The 15,804-nt window shown below is 56.8% G+C and overlaps 1 protein-coding gene across 1 annotated transcript in view; it reads right to left on the reverse strand.

The window, feature by feature from the left end:
• Positions 1-1,277: 1,277 nt before the first annotated feature.
• Positions 1,278-15,804, reverse strand: part of PIK3R5 (phosphoinositide-3-kinase regulatory subunit 5) — a 40,621-nt gene continuing 26,094 nt past the window's right edge. Inside the window, exons 4-20 of the mRNA XM_079323151.1 lie at positions 14,993-15,061; positions 14,181-14,319; positions 11,702-11,771; positions 10,925-11,099; positions 10,276-10,429; positions 9,751-9,834; positions 8,412-9,177; positions 8,176-8,326; positions 7,939-8,064; positions 7,617-7,742; positions 6,778-6,871; positions 5,548-5,624; positions 4,688-4,781; positions 3,336-3,418; positions 3,030-3,142; positions 1,355-1,503; positions 1,278-1,301 (exon numbers count right to left, since the gene is read on the reverse strand). Coding sequence (XP_079179277.1) covers positions 1,362-1,503; positions 3,030-3,142; positions 3,336-3,418; positions 4,688-4,781; positions 5,548-5,624; positions 6,778-6,871; positions 7,617-7,742; positions 7,939-8,064; positions 8,176-8,326; positions 8,412-9,177; positions 9,751-9,834; positions 10,276-10,429; positions 10,925-11,099; positions 11,702-11,771; positions 14,181-14,319; positions 14,993-15,061 — 2,463 coding nt within the window. The 3' untranslated portion in view covers positions 1,278-1,301; positions 1,355-1,361. The remainder of the gene's footprint in view (positions 1,302-1,354; positions 1,504-3,029; positions 3,143-3,335; positions 3,419-4,687; positions 4,782-5,547; positions 5,625-6,777; positions 6,872-7,616; positions 7,743-7,938; positions 8,065-8,175; positions 8,327-8,411; positions 9,178-9,750; positions 9,835-10,275; positions 10,430-10,924; positions 11,100-11,701; positions 11,772-14,180; positions 14,320-14,992; positions 15,062-15,804) is intronic.

Here is a 15,804-nt window from a genome sequence, read left to right on the forward strand (position 1 = left end):
CTGATCCCTAATCCTCTGAGACCCCTGAAGCCCCCAGGAGCTGTGCTCCTTTCCTGGCAGACTGAACCTCAAGTGACACTGCTGCTCTGCCACCAGGCTTGGGGACAGTGCTGAGCACACCAGGTCCTGTTTCCTGGGAGATCAAGGGACCCCCCTGGACTGACCCCACTGTGGCTGAGCCCTGCAACCCCCAGCAGTGCCAGGGGTCCCTTCCAGACACATCCAGGGAACACAGACTTTGGGATCAAGCTCCTTTGAGCCTGCAGCAGGCAGTGAGCTCTTGTGCTGCTAGCACCCCTACAATCCCCAAAAACTGCCCAAAATAGCCTGAAGCTTTCCCAGTCTTATTTCTTTGCTCATAGGGTCAGATAATCCCTACATATCTTCAAATATTGCACCTTTCTGTACCTATAGTCTTGCAGAGAGGAGGAAGAGGCTGGAATGTCTGCTGGGGGCCGGGGGGAGGATCACAAATCCTGCTGTCACTTGGTGGGTTTGGTGCTGTGTCCTTCTCCAGCCAACAGGACTCTGCAGGTGGGCCTAAGGCAATCCTTGTGCTTTCCCCAGTACTTCCCTCCCTGCTGGGAGTCCAGCACGGCTCCTGATGTTTTTCCAACAACTACTGAGGGTTCAGCCCTGGGCTGGCTCTGGCACACAGTGCTGGAATCCTGCAGGAATTGGGAATTCCTCTCCTGGATGTACAGGCAATACATGGATCCACCACCAGCTGTGCTTGCCCTGGGATGGCCTATTGCACTCAGCTCCCTGGGACACACCCAATCCAGGCTGCAGACTCCCTTCTCTGCTTCCCTGCGAGACACCCGACCTCCAGAAGGGAAGGGAAACTTTGAGAAACCTGTTCCCATCCTAAAAAACTGTCCTAGCATCCTCGACATGTCACAGGTGAAATAGCACCAGGACATGGGATGGCTTTTCACCAATCCAATAGGATCTGTAATTCCGACACACTAATGGCCACCTGACACCACTGAACCAAGGACATTCCTTTTCCCAAATATCCCCCCAGCAGCTCACCCTTCCCTCACATCCCACTTGCACCATTTTCTGGCAGGGAACATCCCTGTCCTCACCCTGCCCTCCCACCCAGGTGTTGGCATCTGCCGACCCACAGAGATATATCCAGGAACCACCTTCCTCCCCTTGCTGAGGAGCTCCCAGAGAGAGCAGAACACCCCGTTTCCCGAGGAGGGGTGAGCCTGGAGCAGGAGCAGCTCAGCCAGCACACTGACAGCAGTGCCACTCTGGATGCAGGAGCTCTTGGACACGCAGGGCTCCGTGTCCTCCTCCTTCTCCAAGCCTGAATGGGCGTGGGACACACGGTCTGGAGGGACACGGCTCCCCTATGGCAGCGCCCCGCTGAAGGTGGCAATGGGCAAACACAGCAGGGAGTGGAACTCAGAGGGGTCCTGGGGAGGCACAGGGGACCCCCGAGGAGCCAGGGGGTCACTGTCCCTGGGCTTGTAGCACACGGAGATCTCACACCTGCAGGGGAACACCAGGAAACAAACCCTGAGTGAGTGTGGGCTGAGAACCCCTGGGGCAGTGGGAATGGGAATGGGAATGGGGCTGCAAACCCAGTGGGAATGGGAGTGGGGCTGCAATCCCAGTGGGAATGGGAATGGGGCTGCAAATCCAGTGGGAATGGGAATGGGGCTGCAATCCCAGTGGGAATGGGAATGGGGCTGCAAACACAGCAGGAATGAGAATGGGGCTGCAAACCCAGAAGGAATGGGAATGGGAAATGGAGCTGCAAACCCAGCAGGAATGGGAACGGGAATGGGGCTGCAAACACAGCAGGAATGGGAATGGGGCTGCAATCTCAGCAGGAATAGGAATGGGAATGGAGCTACAAACCCAGCAGGAATGAGAATGGGGCTGCAAACACAGCAGGAATGGGAATGGGGCTGCAAACCCAGAAGGAATGGGAATGGGAAATGGAGCTGCAAACCCAGCAGGAATGGGAACGGGAATGGGGCTGCAAACACAGCAGGAATGGGAATGGGGCTGCAATCTCAGCAGGAATAGGAATGGGAATGGGGCTGCAAATCCAGCGGGAATGGGAATGGGGCTGCAGACCTAGCAGGAATGGGAATGGGGCTGCAACCTAATGGGAATCAGCCCAATCCTTAACAGGATTGAAGCCTGAGCACTGAGAGCTCAGGACTTTCAGCTGGCTCAGGCTGGGACTTCAAGCAGCATCACCCATCCAAGGCATTTGCAGAAATTCATTAGAGAAAATGAGAGCTTCTGCATCCCTCAAGGTTCAGGAAGAGGGAAGGACTTCCTTTATCATTTCATGAACTCCACCAAGCCCCCGAGTTTCACAACAAACAAGTTAAACTCTTCTCTTTGGGGTTATTTAAGACATAAGATGCCAAGTATTTTTCTGTTGGAGGCAGCACCACTTTGCAGAGTTCTGCTCAATCTGAGAGTGGAATTACAATGTATGTACATTTTTAAATGCAATGGGTCAAACCCATGGATTGATCTCTCGTGCTCATGGAAACTCTGCCACCTGGGGAGCCAGGCTGGTGCCTGGGGACAGCACTGATGGGTGAACAGTCCCCTGAACAATTTATGCTTCAGCCCAGACTCTCCCACAAGGATCACAAGTTTCCTCTGCAGTGGGAATGCCAAAGGAGGGGACAGCCCCACCTTAGAAGGTGAAGGCTCTGCTGAGTCAAAGGAGATTTAGAAGGTGAAGGCTCTCCTCACACACCCAGAGCTATCCCCAGCACCTCCTTTATGTCCCATAACCTCTGACTCATTACTGTTCCTGCTGGAAGAGGAGTCTGGGGTTGAAGAGTTGACAGGGGACCACCCTTTAGAGTCTGGGACTTCCTGAAGGTGAACTCCTGCTGGGATCTGAGCAGGAGCACCATCCAAGCTGAGCTCAGAGCTTGGGGCTCGGGGCACAGATCCCCCACGGGGCCAGGACCCCATTCCCAGGGACAGGTCAGGGACAGGTCAGGATGCCCCATGCCAGGAGCTCTGGCTGCAGTTCCTACCTGGTCACACTCTGCAGGATCTTCTGCTCATCCTGGTCCAGGCACACGGCGAAGGAGGACTGGACCCCAATGATCTGCACCTTGTCCACTTTGATCTGGGACACACTGATCTGCTGGAAGGAAAGGCTGGAGTGAGGGAGCTGCTGCCTCAGCACACTCCCTGGGCTGGGCAGGGGAGCTGGGCAGGACTGGGGGCAGCAGCAAAGGGATCCCCCAAGGAGCTGCTCTCTCCAGCCCTGCTCCTCTCCCTGCTGGGCCAGGCCAACCTCATCTCCCCAAAATTAAAAGGTCCAGGATTGGAGTTACCTGATTGAAACTTTTCTTGGATTTGGAGTTCTGCCTCTTGACCACCTCGGTCATGGTTAAGTTGAGACATTCTGTCTTTGAGGCTGCAACAGAAAGAAACTGCCATGACCTGAGGCTCTGCTGGGAACCCCCGGGGTCCCTGCACCTCTCAAAGCATCCCAGAACTGGAGCTCCAGCAGCATTCCACTGCTGGGGGAATGCAGTGCAGTCCCAGCTTTCCTCCCCTCCTGCTAAATGTCCTCTGCAATTCCTCCTGCTTTCCAAAACACAGCAGGAGAGAACATTTAACCACCCTGGGCTGCAAACAGGAGAAAAAGACCATTGCCCATCACCATGAGGAAAGTCTGATTCTGCCTGTGTGGCCTCTCTAAGCCCACCTGGAGATGCCTCCTCGTGCCTGGAACTACAGTGACATCCTGTGGTCAAACTGCTGAAAACTGGAAAAACCAAGGGAACCAGGGGGATCAGGTTCCTCTTGGAACGATGGAGATTCATAGACAGGTTTGTTCCCAGAGAGGAGCCGAGGGCACCCCTGATGCAAACCCTGAGCTAGAGCAGGAACATCCAACCCAACATTTAGAGGGGGTGAGAAACCCATTCCTGGTGTTATTCTCCCAGGATTGGCTCCAGGCACGGGGAGGGACAGGAGGGACAGTGCAGAGCTCCATGGAGCATGCAGGGGTGTCTCCTGTTTGGTACAACACCCATTCCCAATTATCCTGCTGACAAATACCTGCCAGGCACCAGGCACACCACAAAAAGGACCTAAACCCCCTCAGTCCCCCCAGAATTGGATGGATCTGATGGCCAAACCAGCAGCTCTTGAACAAGAACAAACCAAATACACACATGGACCACACCTGGAGCTTTTCAAAGGCTCAAAGCTTCATTAATTGGAAACCTGATTAGAAAAAAGGTTTCTGAGGCCAAGCCAGGTGGCTGGGACTGTGTCTGAGCTGCAGGAAGGGCCTGCTGACATCCTGTTCAGGTGCAGGACAAGCACCTGGCCCTTGGTCCTGCTTCATCTAAAGAGTTTTACCTGTTGTTGCTCCTCACTAAATAAGTGTTATTCTGGAAAGCATCACTCTTCAATGACCATCCTGGTGTTTGAGCCATCCCAGCCCCAGCCCTAGTGGATGTTTTTCCAGCTGGAAGCTTTGGAGAGTGGGACAGGACACATCCTTTGCTCCCTGACGTGGTGCTGAGGATTGGCACACACCCTGAGGGAACATGAGGAGACTTCCACGTGTCTCCTGCATTCTCACCTCCCTCATTTGCTGCAGCCAGGAGATGCACACCATTCCCTCGGTCCCCCAGTGCCCCCACCCTCCCCAGGGCACCCCTGTACCCACCGAGCTCCTCGTGCTTCCTGCAGGCCTTGCTGAGGTTGATGGATGTGCAGACCTTCTCCACATCATTCCAGTGACTCCTGCCACTGGCAGCTGTCTGCAGGGAGCAGCCAGAGCCCAGGGGAGAGAAGCACACAACCATTCAGCTTGGAAAAGACTTCAGAGGTCAAGTCCAACCCTAAATCTAACCTGTCAAATCCTTAAGCACCAACCTTAGATCTTTTAAGTATTCCCCAGGGATGGTGGCTCCATCCTCCAGCAGACACACCTGATCCCTAATCCTCTGAGACCCCTGAAGCCCCCAGGAGCTGTGCTCCTTTCCTGGCAGATTGAACCTCAAGTGACACTGCTGCTCTGCCGCCAGGCTTGAGGACAGTGCTGAGCACACCAGGTCCTGTTTCCTGGGAGATCAAGGGACCCCCTGGACTGACCCCACTGTGGCTGAACCCTGCAGCCCCCAGCAGTGCCAGGGGTCCCTTCCAGGCACATGCAGGGAACACAGAATCTTGCTCTGTGCCAGAGCTGGAAAGGTCCTTTCTGTGAAGAAATGTTCTCCAATATCCAAACTAAACTTCCTGTTGTGCAGCTTGAGGCTGTTCCTCCTCCTGTCCCTGTTCCCAGAGCCCGACCCCCCCAGCTGTTCCCTCCTGTCAGGAAGTTGTGCAGGGCCACAAGCCTCCCCTCAGCCTCCTTTTCTCCAGGCTGAGCCTCTTTCCCAGCTCCCTCAGCCCCTCCTGGGGCTCCAGCCTCTTCCCCAGCTCTGTCCCCTTCCCTGGACACACTCCAGCCCCTCAGTGTCCTTGCCATGAGTGTCCCAGAGCTGCCCCCAGCACTGGAGGTGCCCCAGCAGTGCCAGTACAGACCTTGCTGTATGCAATCTGTAGTGTCAGTGGGATTGCTTCCCTGTCTCCATCTATTCCCAGCCTTTTGCTGCCTGGACCTGCAGGGAACAAGGAGCAAATGTTACACAGGGGATTTTTATCCCCAGCCCTCCCTGGCTGCTGATACAGCAGCACACCCAGGACCTGCAGAAAGGGAAAAGAGTTTGCTGAGCACAGCTGTAGGGCAAAAAAGGCAAAAAAAGAGAAAAGGTGGTTTAAAAACTGAAGAAAGCAAAGAATCCAGAGGGGAATTACCACACAAAACCACTCTGCAGAACTGCAAGTGGCTCTGTGGCCAGGCCAGTGCAGACAGCTCAGGCAACAATGCTCTCCCTGCTCCTGTTTGTTCAGGCAAACTTCTGCCCACATTAAATGAACCCTGAAACCCTGGGCCTGACACTTTCTAACTGGTTTTTTCCATCTGGGCAAATTTTTACAGCTGTGATGCCAGACAAGTCATCGGATTCAGTGCTGGCGGTTTCATGAGTTGGAGGGAAGAGCTCTTTGCCCAAGCCTGATTTTGGGGGAGCAAGTTGGGCACACTTCATAGGGGGGAATTTTATGGGCTCTGCTTCGAAGGGCAAGTGATGCTCATGCCAAAGCAGTTGGTTTAAGCCATGAAGAATGTGTGCAGGTGCAGTATAGGGCGCTGGCCATGAGGTGTCTGTGTGAGCTGCCTTCACCAGAGCATCCCATCCTGGTACCCGGGAGGAACTGCAGCCAATGATCCTGCCACTGCTTCTGCTCTCTTAATATCACTAATGTTATAATTCATGACATAGAAGTACAAAAAATTACACACAGAAGGCTCCAAGCACACATACAAACCTGTCTGTGCCCAGTAAAATAACAAAGTGAAAAGAGGGATTTTATAAATGACACTTTTAGACAAAGCACAAAGAGAAAGCAGTAAAAAGGAAAGATTAAGAGCTGCATTTGGCAGGTGCTGATGAGAGAAAGGAAACAACTTGGAGGTATTTTATTGTAAATCCAATCTAGAATTAAGAGCAGCACAAGTAATCAGGTATTGCCATGGTTCTGCTCCTGGAAGGAATACAAAACTGGGAAGTTTCTCTCCCAAACCAGGGAAGAGCTGTCTGGGTCCTCACTTGGCCTGGCTCAGACACTTCCTGCAGCCCCTCCTTCCCTTCCCCCCCCCAGCCCTTGTTTCACACCCCAGGGCAGGTGGGGGGTGTAGAAGCAGCTACAGACCTGAGGCCTTGATGGCCCTCGTGGCAGCTGAGTGTCCCAGCTCCAGGGAGTGAATGAAGACCTCGGTCCTCTTCTCCCCCCCGATGAAGGTGAGCTGCCAGGGGGACAAGAGGGGACATGTGGGAGTGAGGGGACAGCCCAGCCAGGCAGTCTTCACTCCTCTCAATCCTTAGGAAATGGGTCGGCTTTGGAAAATCCTCCCATGTTTTCGAAGCACCTTTCAGCAGCTGCTTGGTGTGACACCTGCCTTTAGCACCACTTCAGAATGTTTAAACAGATCCCAAAACAACCCAAACCTTTCATTTTCACTTAAAACTCCACAGCCCACTGGGAAAAAATCCACAATGAGTTAACAGCAGGGTCTGGAAGTTACTCTAGGAGCACAAATCCTATGCAGCTCTGCTCACCAAGCCCCAGTGCAGGTGGTCTCCAGCCACAGCCCCAAAGCAGGAGTTGCAGCCCCAAATTCAACCTTGCCCCAGGTACACAGCAGGGTGTGAAAACTCCCCTCATGGAGGGGCTTGGTTTGGGAAACTGAGCTCTGGAGAGATCCCAGTGATGTGGGAAACCCAGCAGCACTGTCAGGCACTGCTTTGTGCCACAGGGAATGGTACCGGGGTAGAAAACTGCTTGTGGGACTTCATGGTCTGGGCAGGAGCTGCTCTCAGTCCCTGAGCCAGGAGCATCAGCCAGGGCTCCAGGACAGCCAGGGGACGAAGGGGACCAAGCTCTGCCTCAGCAGCACATGTCACACCCCCCTGCTGCACAGGCAGCTCCTGGCTGGTGGCACAGGCAGAGCCATCCCTCTTTTCCCTTGCTGGGCTGAGCCCTGTGCCCACCTCAGTCTGGTAGAGCTGCAGCAGCACGGGGCGAGTGGCGAAGCGGCAGTAGTAGAGGATCATGTCTGCCAGGATGGGCAGCTGCTCCTGCGAGTCCTCCTGGGGCTCAGCCTCGGGCTTGGCACACTGGGGTGGCAGAATGAGTCAGGAACGTGATGGGACAGGTGGCACTTCCAGACACAAACTATCCCCCCTACCCCATCAGGGATGGAAACCTTCTGCTGACAGCCAGGAGCCCCAGAGCCCTCCCATGTGCACATGGCACAGCAGAAGGCTCTCCAGGGAAGGGGCACAGCCTGCCCTGCCCACGGGACACACACACCTGGCACAGGACGTCCATGGGCAGGTTCATCAGCCCCAGCACGTTGCGCTCGTACCAGGGGTCGAGCAGCCCTATGTAGTGCGAGATGTCGTTGGTGCTGCTCTCCATCCCAGCCAGGGAGGGGTCCTGAAACCGGACATGGGGTCACGCCCGAGGGTCCCCTCAGCCCGCCCCACCTCGCACAGCATCACCGGGCCAAGCAGAGCCCTGGTGACACCGCGGGGAGGGAACACTCACCTGTGCCCGGGACGAGGGCTCCCCCGGGGATGGCGAGGGGTGATGATGCATCTGCGGAGTCGACGGAGCCACGCAGCTCCTCTTCACGGGGACGTAGAAAAACTGGAGCCTGAAGTACCGTGTCAGTGAGGGGCAGGAGCTCTCCTTGAGCCTGGGAGGCGGAGAGGCAGCTGAGCGGAGTGCGCCGGCAGGACGGGCCACCCGCGGCCACCCCGGGCCACCCCCGCGCGCCTCACCTGAGGTCGCTGTAGGCGCGGGCCACCTTGCCCGAGATGCGGTCCGAGCCGAACACCACCACGCGCAGCGTGCCCGCCTTGGCGTCCTCGTCGTAGCTGAGGAAGGGGCGCCGGGGGAGCCCGAGGGGCCGGGGGGCGAGCGGCGCGGGCCCGCGCTGGCCCGGGCCGTGCTGCGGCAGCGAGAGCGCGCGGCGGGAGCGCGCGGGGACGCGCGGCTGCGCCGGGGACGCGCAAAGGCTCTCGGCGCGCCGCAGCGGCAGCGAGCACGGCCCCGGGCAGTCCCGCAGCTCCCGGCGCTGCACCAGCTGCTGGCTCTTGCTCTTGAACAGCTTGTAGAGCCTGTTGGTCAGCGACTGCCGGTGCCTGGGGGGCGGCCGGTCCCCCCTGGGCTCCGTCCTGCCCGCCGTGTCCAGGGAGCTCTCGTCGCTGTCCTCGGCGTAGCCACTGTCCATGCAGTCCTTCAGGCTGGACACGAACGACTTCAGGGACTTCCTGGAGATCACCGTCAGCTCCGAGATGGATTCCTTGGAGGAGGTGAAGAGGGACACTCGCGAGGGCTTGGAGCCCTCCTCGGACAGCACGGAGTACACAGAGTCACTGGAGATGGCACATAGCGGGGACAGCAGCGAATCCTGCTCAGGGGAGCCGCCGTCCGTCTCCACATCCTCCTCTTCCTCCTCCTCTTCCTCGTCATCCTCCTCCTCATTCTCCGAGGCCAGGGGCTCAGCAATGCTGCACTCCTTGCTGAGGACATCGTTGAGGATGTCTGAAAGCAACCAGAGGGAGAAGGGGTGTGCCACAGGCTCCAGCAGAACCACTGCAAATGTGGTGACCCCAGACACCACTGCCACTCCTCGTGGCCAAAGCTCTCCTCCATCCTGGTGTCAAGCACAGAGCTGGAAACCTTCCTCCTCAATGTTTTTGGATTTCCACAACAGGCTCGGTTGCAATGCAAAGATAACTGTTTTTCTCTCTTCAAGGTTCTGCCTGGGCTCTCAAAAGGCAAACTCCAGCTGGGCTTTTGCTTCCTTCCTACCCAGCTTTCACCACATCCTCATGTCTGATCCAGGTTTAAGCAGAGGGCAAGAGGAAAGCCAAGCCTCTGAACGATCAAACCCTAAAGTGACCCACCCTGGCCTTCACTGCAAACCTGGGCCAGAGCTCTGCTCCCGCTTGCTGAGGCCAGCAGAGAAGGAACACGGAGCCTTCACAAGAACAGACAAAGTCCTTCCAGGAATGGGGAAGCTGGAGGCAGCAGCTCAGCACAAGGGGAAACTTCTAATTCTGCAAAACTGCTGGGCCCGGCCAAGAGCTCAGCAGAGGCCCCCCTTTGACTCACCGAAGTTGTCCTGGTCCCAGCTGTAGGTGTAGCAGCGAGCGGGGGGGATGGCAATGGGCTGCAGCTTGTGGGGCTGGGCCTCACCTGGGGAAAGAGGAGGGTCAGCAGCTGGTTTGCAGGGTCCCCCTGCCAGCTCTCCTGCCCTGGGAGGTGCCACCCAGCCCCTGCACATTTTGGGCAGCCCAGGCCACGCTGAGCCATGATGCTGCTGTCCTTAGCTCCAGGGACAAGGGGACACTTAACACCTGCATAGCCACCAGATGTCATAGCTACCATCACTTTCTGATTTAATGCTTTCATCTCACCCTTGAATTTTGCTCATTTTTCTGCTGCCTTAAGGAAGCCATTAGTGTTAGGCTCCCAGTGTGGTTATTGAACAGGACCTGGGACAGTGGTGATCTTTTATCGCAGTCCTTGCACTCGGCTGAGACTCTGCAAAAGACTTCCCCTCGCTGCTGCAGCAGGGGCTGAGCTGGCAGAAGGAAGAGAGGCTGGCTGGGGCAGAGCGGGCTGGGGGATGCTCACCTGTGACGGCAGGGAAGGAGGCGGGCCCGGCGATGTCGCGCAGCACGGCCTGGAGCCGCTCCCGGGCCAGGGCGGGGTCACTGCTGGCGGCCGCCGCCTCCTGCGCATCGGCAGCGCTGGCGTAGAGCTCCGAGAGCTCCTCCAGGGACTTGGACTGCGGAGCAGAGTCGGGGGAGACGGTCAGGGGGTCCCTCCACTGAGGCAACCCACGGGCAGTATCACTGACGGGGTGATTCTCTCCCCTCTACTGCCCCCACCCCCCCAAGTCCCCCCAACTTCTCCAATGAAAATAAGAATTACTTTTAAAACACCCCAGGTGTTTTCTTCATTATTTTTCTGCCTCTGCCCCAAGTGTTTCTCTGGTCAAACACTTCTGCTGATTTTCAAATATGGGAGCCCTTCCTCTCTCCACTTTGGGATGGGAAAGCAGTGACAGGGTAAAAGGGGAATGAGACCTCTGCACACACTTCACAAAACACTTCAGACCTCAGGTCTAACCTGAGAAGGGAAAATGTGCATTTTTCCTCCAAGAAGCGTTACCAAAACTCTTTTCCTTCGCCAAGCCAGTCCCATTTTGGGTAGGAAATGCAGCAGCCAATGCACTGAGCTGCTCCCGTGGCACCCCAGGGTGGGCGCTGCCCGAGCCCACCTTGAGTAGGTGGTGCAGCCTGTGCAGGTCGCAGCAGGTGCCGAAGTTGGCCTGGTAGAGGTGCTGGAGGAGCAGCAGCAGTGTGGAGTGCTGGGGGGGCTCACTGGAGCTCAGCTTCTCAGCAATGGACAGGAACTCACTCTGCACCTCCGAGCGGTTCAGCAGCAGCACCGTCCTGGGGACAGGGACACGGTCAGCCAGATACTGAACCCAGCCAGGGCTCCAGCCCAGCAGCCACCTGGACTCACTGGACATGAATGAACCCAAAACATCTCCCTCCTGAAGGTGCAGCTCTGAGAGAAGCTTTAAGGGTGGCACAGTTTTGTTTGCCAGCCTCATTTCCCTATTTACAAATGAGGATGACAGGGGAAGGTTCAGCCCTCGAGTAAGGTGCAAAGGCTGACTGCTCAGAGCTGCAGGGCTTCCATGCCTCACTGCACTGGGGCAGGGATGGACTCACTTCTGGCTCCTATTGGGGTGGTGGCTCCCAAAATCATGCATCACAGCATTTCCCAGCTGCTCTCCAACATTTGCTGAGATCAGCAGCTCCCTGGGGAGGAGACTTTGCCTTCCCTACATCTGCAGCCCTGCAGGGTCACTGGCACAAGGAGTCAATAGATCCTGTCCCAAGCCTCTGGAAATGGCCCAGCTGCTCTCTTCACCCTTCCCATAGCTCAGCCTGGCTCCCCAGCCCCTGGGAGATGCTGCAGCAGTACCAGCCTATGGGGATATCACAGGGAGGATAGGGCCCCCAGCAGCACCCATGGCCACACTTACACTGTGGAGCTCTGGTAGTTCTTCACAGGCAACCCCTGTTCTGTCCTCACGAGCCTCTGGAAAGTGATTCCTGGGGAGAGAGCAGAGCAATGAGGCACAGAACCCCTGCAGGCTGCTCTGCCCAGCAGCACAGAGGCAGCTCTGCCCCCAGGGCAACCCTGAGCTGGCAGAGACCCTGCCTGGAGCAGGAATGGCAGTACCAAGAGTCCTTGTGGGGACAAGGCACAGCCACTGTGTGAGGGGCCAGTCCAGGGGCAAGAGAACTCAGGATGTGAAGGGCAAAAACCCAGAGTGATGGGAAATCACCCACAGGATGGGACAGGAGACCTGTTCCAGCCCCAGTCCCTTCTGCCCCACTGCTCATGATGGATGGGAATTCCACAGATGACATTTAGCAGCTTCTCCCCCTTGCTTTAGCCCCCAGGCCCTGGGGTGTCACACAGGGTCAGAGGGTCACTGCCACCTCCCCTGCTGCAGGGATGGAGCCCAGATTGATGCAGCAGGAGAGAGGCTGCTGTGGGCAGCCACACACTGGGTGCCTCCCTGGGGCTGTCCCCAGGACAGCAGGTGACATCCGATGGATCTGGACAGAGTGGCAACAGCAGAGCCCTGGCCTCACAGACAGCAGGACAAGGAAAACCTCATGGCATCAGCAAGATCCAGCCCTTATCCATGCAAGGAGCCACATCCCACCCTGCCCAGCACCCACGGGAGCCGCCCTGATCCACACAGGTCACGGCAGCACCGACCCCTCCCGCAGAGGCAGCAGCCCCAGGGTGCAGAACAAAGTTGCTGCACTCCCGGCAAACACTGACAGCGGCTCATTCTCTGTTAATCTTTGCTTCATCTCAATAAACAGCTTTGGCCTCAGCCCCAGCAGGTCAGGGGTCTGTGAAGCAAGCCTTGAACAGCCCAGAAGGTCCTGGCCGCTGAACTGCAGGGGACACACCCTCACTGCTTCTGGAGAGGGATTCCCAAAGTCAGCAGCCAGTGCGTCCCACATAGCCCCTTTGGCAGGGGGAGGAAATCCACTCTGCTGTGGGAGGGGAGAGCTCTTGGGCCAAAGTCCCCCTCACACAGCCTGGGACACTGGGGATGGAACAAGAATGGGATGCAGCAACCCCCACCCAGCACCAGAGCTTTCCAGAGGCTGTACAGCACAGCCCTGACCAGAGCACAGCAAGAAATGACCAGGAGGGAGCTGGGGAGCCCCACAAGTGTCCCCATGTCCCTGTGGTCCTGCAGCCTGGAGATGAGGCTGGACACAGCCAGACCCTGCCTGGTGGCCATGGCCATTTGTGCTGTGGCTGGTATTTTTCCATCTTTTTGTTCCTTTGAAAGCACCTTTCATCCCATCCCCAAGTTCCCAACTCACAGGAACTTCTGCCCTGACAGAATCCCTGCATTTCACACCCCCCAGGGCTCCCCAAAGCACCTTCCCAGTTTAAGGGCATGAGGAACACCCCCAGTCACAATCACAGCCACATCCCCCTCCTAGGCCTCCCAAACCCTGCCCAGGATTAAACACGGGCTGCAATATGCTCTGTGTGATAACAGCTCTTCAAAAGCCCCCAAAAGCAGGGAGATTAGGAAAAAAGGCTTTGAGAAATAATTGGAAGAGCTGCTCCATTGGGAACCACAAGATATCCACAAGGAGTCCTTAATTAAGAGGAGCACTGGTGCTGCCCATGCATGTGCCCAGAGCTGGGTCACAAGGAGTGTCTGGGCTGGAAAGAACAATCCAGGGAGTCCCTCAGCCCTATAGAAATCTCCATGGAAGAGCAGCTTGGAGGCTCCAGCCACCCTGATGCCCATGAATGGCCCCACTGTTGTCCCCTCACTGAGCACCTTACACAAAGGGCAGGCTGGGGAGAGCAGTTAGCACATGGTCTGCTGGGGAAAAGACCCTCCAGACTGAAACCCAGCCAGGAAATCGCTACCCATGTGGCTAATTGCCCCTGCTGCACAGCTGGGAGAGCCTGGGATGCTCCTTGCACACAAGGGACCCACCAAAAATACCACCCTGCCCTGCTCCTCCAGAAGAATCCCTGTGCAGGACCACCTGGGAACACCATCCTGAGGGAGGAGGGAGGGCAGGATCCTGACCCCGGGGAAAAGCTGAGGTTTGGGATGGGCACTGTGCTCCCAGGACTCAGGAAGCAAGGGAGAAATGAGACAGGAGCAATAGGAGGACAAACCCCGGGGCAGGGCTTAGTTCGGTGCCTCGGGGCAGGGCCCAGTTCGGTGCTGGCACATCCCCGGGGCAGGTCTGGATTCGGTGCCCTGGGGGCAGGGCTCGGTTCGGTGCCCCGGGGGCAGGGCTCAGTTCGGTGCCCCGGGAGCAGGGCTCGGTTCGGTGCCGGCACAGCCCCGGGGGCAGGACTGGATTCGGTGCCCCGGGGCAGGGCTCGGTTCGGTGCCGGCACAGCCCCGGGGGCAGGGCCGGGCTCGGTGCCCCGGGCAGGGCACGATCCCTCACCTGGCGCCTTGAGCTCGTTGCTGATGAAGGTGAGCAGCTCCCGGAAGGTGTCGCAGTAGGGCACGGGCCACGTCAGGAAGCTGTGGTAGATGCTGGCAGCTTTCAGGAGCAGGTCAGAGCCGGGTGGGAAGTGGGGAGCCTGCGGGGACAGGGACGGGAGGATCGGGAGGAGCAAAGACCCCGAGGACTCTGTGAGAACTCCAGGTTTTAGGCTGGAAGTGGGAGAGGAGAAGCAAAGCAGAGGCTCCCCCTGTGCCACCCCATCTTCCAAGGAAGAGCCACAGGACCCCCGGGCACAAGTCCAAGAAGCTCCTTCCTAACTTCCCCAAGCGGGACTCACGTGCCCAAGCCTAAATATAAATTCCTTTTTAAGCCACACAAGCCGTACAGATGAATTCCACACAGCCTGTGCTTGTGCAGGATCTGGCAGCAATGATTTCCTCAGGATAATGATGCATTGTGCTGGGAATAATAATAATAATAATAAAGTATTTCCTGGGAAGGCTCTGCTCCTTTTCATTCACGTTGCTGGTGTATTTTGCCCAACTATAAAGTGTAAAGAAAAAAAATCCCCCTTTATTGTCCATCTCCCTTTCTGATTAGCCTAACTTTAAAAAAAAGCGTTTCAAAACCCCTGAAGCTCATTTTCTTGGTCTCTCAGCTTGTGCAATGCTTGTTTGATCCTGATCCCTCTGGATTCCTACAGAATCTTTCTTTTTGGGATGAACTGATGAAAGCAGGCTGGGATGTTCCAGCCAAAGGCACCCTGGGGTTTGGTGCCTGCCCCAGGCTGGGATCAGTGTAGCACTTACATAGAGCACAGCCGAGTAGAAGAGCAGGGCTAGGGGCGTCACCAGGTCGTAGTCACACCTGTCCTGCACCTGTGGGAACAGCCCAAGGGCAGAGATGAGCTGCTGGCCAGGAGCACCACCCAAAATATCTCTGGAGCCGCTGGGAGACTCTAGCCCCCATCTCCCATCACCACACCTGGGAGATTCCCTCCTGGCCCTGGGAGAACTACCCCCAAAGCCCTAGCAAGCACAGAGCAGCACAACCTCCTGCTCTGTTCCCTCCCAGGTCTGGCCAGGCACCCAAACCCCTGAGGCTCCTGATGCTTGAAATCCCATGGAAGTGCCTCACAGCAGGCAGCCCAGGCACTGTAGGAGGCAACTTGGGAAGCTGGGCAGGACAGTGAAATCCAGGGGATGGAATCCAGGGGATGAAATCCCAGCCTTTACTCCAGGGATAGCCAGCAGAACTCTCTCACTGGAGTCTCAAGGAGACACTTGCACAGCCCAAAGTGCAATAAACCCTCCTATACCAAAGCACTCTCTGCACCCAGAGCAGTTCCAACCATTAAAAGAACATAAACATGAACAACCTGGACTGCTCCCAGCTCCACAGCCTCTTGCCCATCAACTGGAAGCCAGCATTTACCCCCCTCACATGAATTCCAGTGCTGGAGATTTAGGAAACACATCCCCATTCCCTGTCACATCAAGGGATTCCTCCAAGACCTTCCTGGCTGCAGCCCAGGATGACCCTGCTTGACCAGTGATGCCTTGAGCTCCCCTGGCACACGATGACAGGTCCATCTGATTTTCTCTGCTGCTGTTTTGTCCCC

Source organism: Erithacus rubecula (genome assembly GCF_903797595.1).
Source record: "Erithacus rubecula genome assembly, chromosome: 20".
Taxonomy (NCBI): domain Eukaryota; kingdom Metazoa; phylum Chordata; class Aves; order Passeriformes; family Muscicapidae; genus Erithacus; species Erithacus rubecula.